General features: G+C 37.0%; 1 protein-coding gene across 1 annotated transcript; it reads right to left on the reverse strand.

Moving 5' to 3' along the window:
* Window positions 1-952: 952 nt before the first annotated feature.
* Window positions 953-3042, reverse strand: LOC137005389 (P2Y purinoceptor 14-like). The gene is made up of 2 exons (XM_067366249.1): window positions 2975-3042; window positions 953-2041 (listed from the first exon to the last, which is right to left on the reverse strand). The coding sequence occupies exon 2, from the start codon at window positions 2031-2033 to the stop codon at window positions 1032-1034; it is 1002 nt and encodes a 333-aa protein (XP_067222350.1). The 5' UTR covers window positions 2034-2041; window positions 2975-3042; the 3' UTR covers window positions 953-1031.
* Between the last annotated feature and the right edge of the window lie 922 nt (window positions 3043-3964).

Consider the following 3964-nt stretch of genomic DNA (forward strand, 5'->3'; position numbering starts at 1 on the left):
ACCTATGTTTTGTTGTTGTTGTTTTTTTAATAATTCTAGTAAAAGAAGCAAGCTATGTTATTTTGATTGGCAAAAACCAATGGAAATGGGTTCTGCATCAACTGAGTGTCAAGTCTAAACACAACCTGTCTCTCCTGAACCAAAGATTGCCACTATTGTGGTGCAGTGATGCATGTAAACAAGAGAAGTGTGAAATGTGTGGGAGGGTGTTCCACTTTAAAGAAGTAGATCAACCCAAAATGTCATTAATGTTTCAACTGCATCTTGTTCCAAACCTGTATGATGTTCTTTCTTCTGTGGAACACATCCTAGGCTGCCCACAGCTGGGGGGCCCAAGTAACGGCCCTGCCAATGGCACTAATCTTTTAACCAAATATCATCATGTCAGATGTCCTATAATGATGACATCACCACATGATTAGACCTTATTTGATTTGAGAACTGCAGGATGCAGCAGAAAGGCAAGATTTTCCCTGAATAAAGACTTACACAAGACCTCACACAAATCTATTGTATGAATTATTTATTTATATTTTGGAGCTTGAGAAAAAAATAGTCTGGGATATGCTTCAAAATACTCTCTTTACTGGCGTATATGGTTCCATAATGAACCTTTGACACCCATGAAAACTTTCCATTACACAAAAAGGACCTTTATAGTGGAAAAAGGATTTTTAGATTATTAAAATGTTCTTCACACTAAGAAAAATGTTTCTTCTATGGCATCACTGATAAAATCCCCTTTTGGAACATTTATTTTTAAATCAGATTTCAAATGACATGAGGGTCAAAAAAATGATGTCAGAAATACCTTCCGTTTAAGGATTGGCTTACTTCAGTAAATGATTTTGAGAGCTGTGGTTGGATTTTGTTATTTTCTTTGGAAAACACTGCTTCAGTTTGACTTTCTTTTATTCTGCCTCATCATTCTGCATTTTCGTATACAAGGAAACCACAGCTAGGTATGTGGTTTTAAAAAGTTTTTCCATCTTGCAAATGGCCAATGCACATCTCTCTTGTTGCTCTTTCTCTTACAGATTGCCGATAGTCAGCCCAGTGCCTATTGAAGGCCTCCTGTTTTCTTGGTTTATAGAAGACATCTTCTGCAAAAGTGATTCTCTGAATGTCCTGCACATGAAGAAGTAAATAATAGGATCCAGACAGACGTTAAGAGCAGACAGGAAGAGCGCAGTTTCTTTTACCTGGAAGAGAATGAAGTGGTTGTGCTCACTAAAACCAGCCCCGGGCCTTTGGCTAAGCGTATAGGGTAAGCGACAAACGTGGTAGGGCACAAAACAAAAGACAAACACGGCAAGCAAGCTAAAAATGCTTCGATTTGACCGTCGTCCTGCCTCACTGCTGTCCCGTTGCACCCGTTTGTTAGAGCGGTACACGTGACAGGTGATGGAGGTGTAGCAAAACACCATCAGGATGAACGCTACCCAGAAGATTCCAACGTTGAAGTGGGCTGAAATTTCGTGCCAGCGCTGACCCAGTTCACTTTTCAGGGCCATGCAGGAAAAAACTTCAGGCATGGGCTGGTTGGTTAATATGGTGTTGGGGAGCATGAAGAACATCATGACGCCCCAAGCTAGCAATGAGAAAGCCCTCGCTACCGAAACGCGCTCCAGAAGGGAAGACACAGCGGAGGTGCTGCGGACGACTTTAAAGTAGCGCTCCAAGCTGATGAGACTCATAAAGGTTATTCCCGTGTACATGCTGAGGTAGAAAAGCACAGCTGTGTAGCGGCAAACTATCAGCTTCAACTGCAAGCCGCCATAACCGAGATAACCCACCACACGCCACGGGTAGGTAAACAGCATCAGAATGTCTGCCACCACCATGTTTTTTAGGTAAACGACTAATGCTGAGGAGCTGGGAACTCTGAAGAAGATCCAAGCGGCAAGTCCATTGAGAATGAAGGCACAAGCACAGATGATGGAGTAGAGCACAGGCAGAACCTGATGCGTGAACACACTGCTGACGTTCGTGCCGTTTTTCTGTTCTGTCTGTGTATTGTTGATGTAATCCATATCTAAAACTGAAAATGAAATAATTTGTTTTAGTGAATGCTTTGATGATACCAGGAAATACTGTGGCAGAGATAAAAAGTGCCACTTTTAAAGTGAAGTGCTGAATGTACTGACAAACATTTATGTAAACTACAATATACTTTAATGTCATTTCTGTTGAAACTTGAATGCATTTAAAAATATTTGTAATTACACATTTGTTATGATAAAGTTGCAAATTAGTATTTTTTTTTTTAATTGATGAAATATCAGTGTAATATCAAAAAACACACTATAGTTAAAATTATAATCGAATAAGCCAACTTTACATACTGTGTTAGTAATGCATCAAAATAAGTGCACTTCTTAAAAGCAAAACAAAAGATTATTAAAACATACATTTTTAAAATGTGCTTTAAAGTAAAACTTTATAAAAGTAAAATGATAACAAAATGCAGTTTTTAAAAGTTTGCTAAGAAACATAAACACTCTCTTTATGTAAACTTAAGTGGACTTTTATTTCATTAAAATTATTATCTGCAAATATTAGTTTTATCAGATCACTTATTTAAAGAGATAGTTCATCTGAAAATGTAAAATCTGTCATCATTTACTTACCATCAGGCTGTTCCAAACCTGTGGAACACAAAAGGAGATGCTGTGCAGAATGACACTCTTAGTCACCATTTGCTTTCATTGTATGAGAAAAAGATGCATTGGAAGTGAATGGTGACTGAGGCTGTTAGTCACTAACATTTTGTCTAACATCTCCTTGTGTGTTCCACAGAGAGAGAGAGAGAGAGAGAGAGAGAAAAAAAAGACATATGGCTTTGAAACAACATGAAGGCATATGGTGTCATTTGTATTCAGACAATTCTAGTATAGAAAACACCCAAAATAACTTTGCCATATCCTCGTATTAAAAATGGTTATAAACTTTTACCATAATAAAATAAACGTACCTGAAAAGTTGAGTCAACTTGTATCATGACAGAGATTGAGAAGAAGCATGGTGGGGAGAAGAGCCTCACATGACATTTCAGAGGAAGGGGGCGTTGACTTTGAGACAGGAACTAAAAAAAAAACGCTCAGTTTGGGTGGACACTTAGCACTGCAGGAGCCTTCTTCAGTGTCTCTGTATACAAATTGATTTCTCCTCCCACATCTTCAACATGAGCCAATGTGATCATTGCTCATTAGCGTATATGGAGTTACCAGTTGTGTTTCAATAAAACAAAGATGTTGCCTCAGATGTTTCTAAATTCAAAAGAGCTTTATTTTCAGCACATATAAGCACATAGATGTATACAGTGAATGAAATAACATTTCTCTGAGACCTAATGAACAGTGCAAGACAACATAAAGGGCAACAAAATATGAGACTATAAATAAGACAATATTTAAATAAAAAATAATAATATAGAGAACATATATCATGCAAACCAGATATGTTGCTTTTTGAGCATAATGTACACCATATCATTCAAATATTTGGGAGCCAAAAATGTAGAATATAGAGCAATTTTTGTACTTGTTGATTTTTTTAGTGCTTTCTGGAGCTTGACAGTGTGAATGTATGGAAAAAAGCAACTTAGACATTGTGAAAAAATGTTTGCTTTTGTTTTCCGCTGACAAAAGAAAATCATATTTTGGAAAAACATGGGAATCAGGGAAATATAACAAATGTTCCATTTTTAGGTTAATTAATAACATACATCCTCCTGATTCACTAACAAGAAAATAAAATATACAAAGGACATATCTGATTTTAACTTAAAAGTGCCATGCAAGGATTTAAATGTAAACAGAAAACTTAACTCAAAGTAACTTAAATCAGTTTGTCGGAAAGCTGCTACAACCAGAAGTTGGGTGTCTGTTGGTGTATTTTTGCCGTGAGGCCAGAAAAGATGGAATGAGTAGAATACAACAAATCAATCTGTAATGGCCTTTCC

This window comes from Chanodichthys erythropterus, chromosome 17 (assembly GCF_024489055.1).
Source record: "Chanodichthys erythropterus isolate Z2021 chromosome 17, ASM2448905v1, whole genome shotgun sequence".
NCBI lineage: Eukaryota > Metazoa > Chordata > Actinopteri > Cypriniformes > Xenocyprididae > Chanodichthys > Chanodichthys erythropterus.

What these genes read in the sequence shown, in the direction of transcription:
- LOC137005389 (XM_067366249.1), bottom strand. Translation starts at nt 2,033, where the DNA reads ATGGATTACATCAACAATACACAGACAGAACAGAAAAACGGCACGAAC.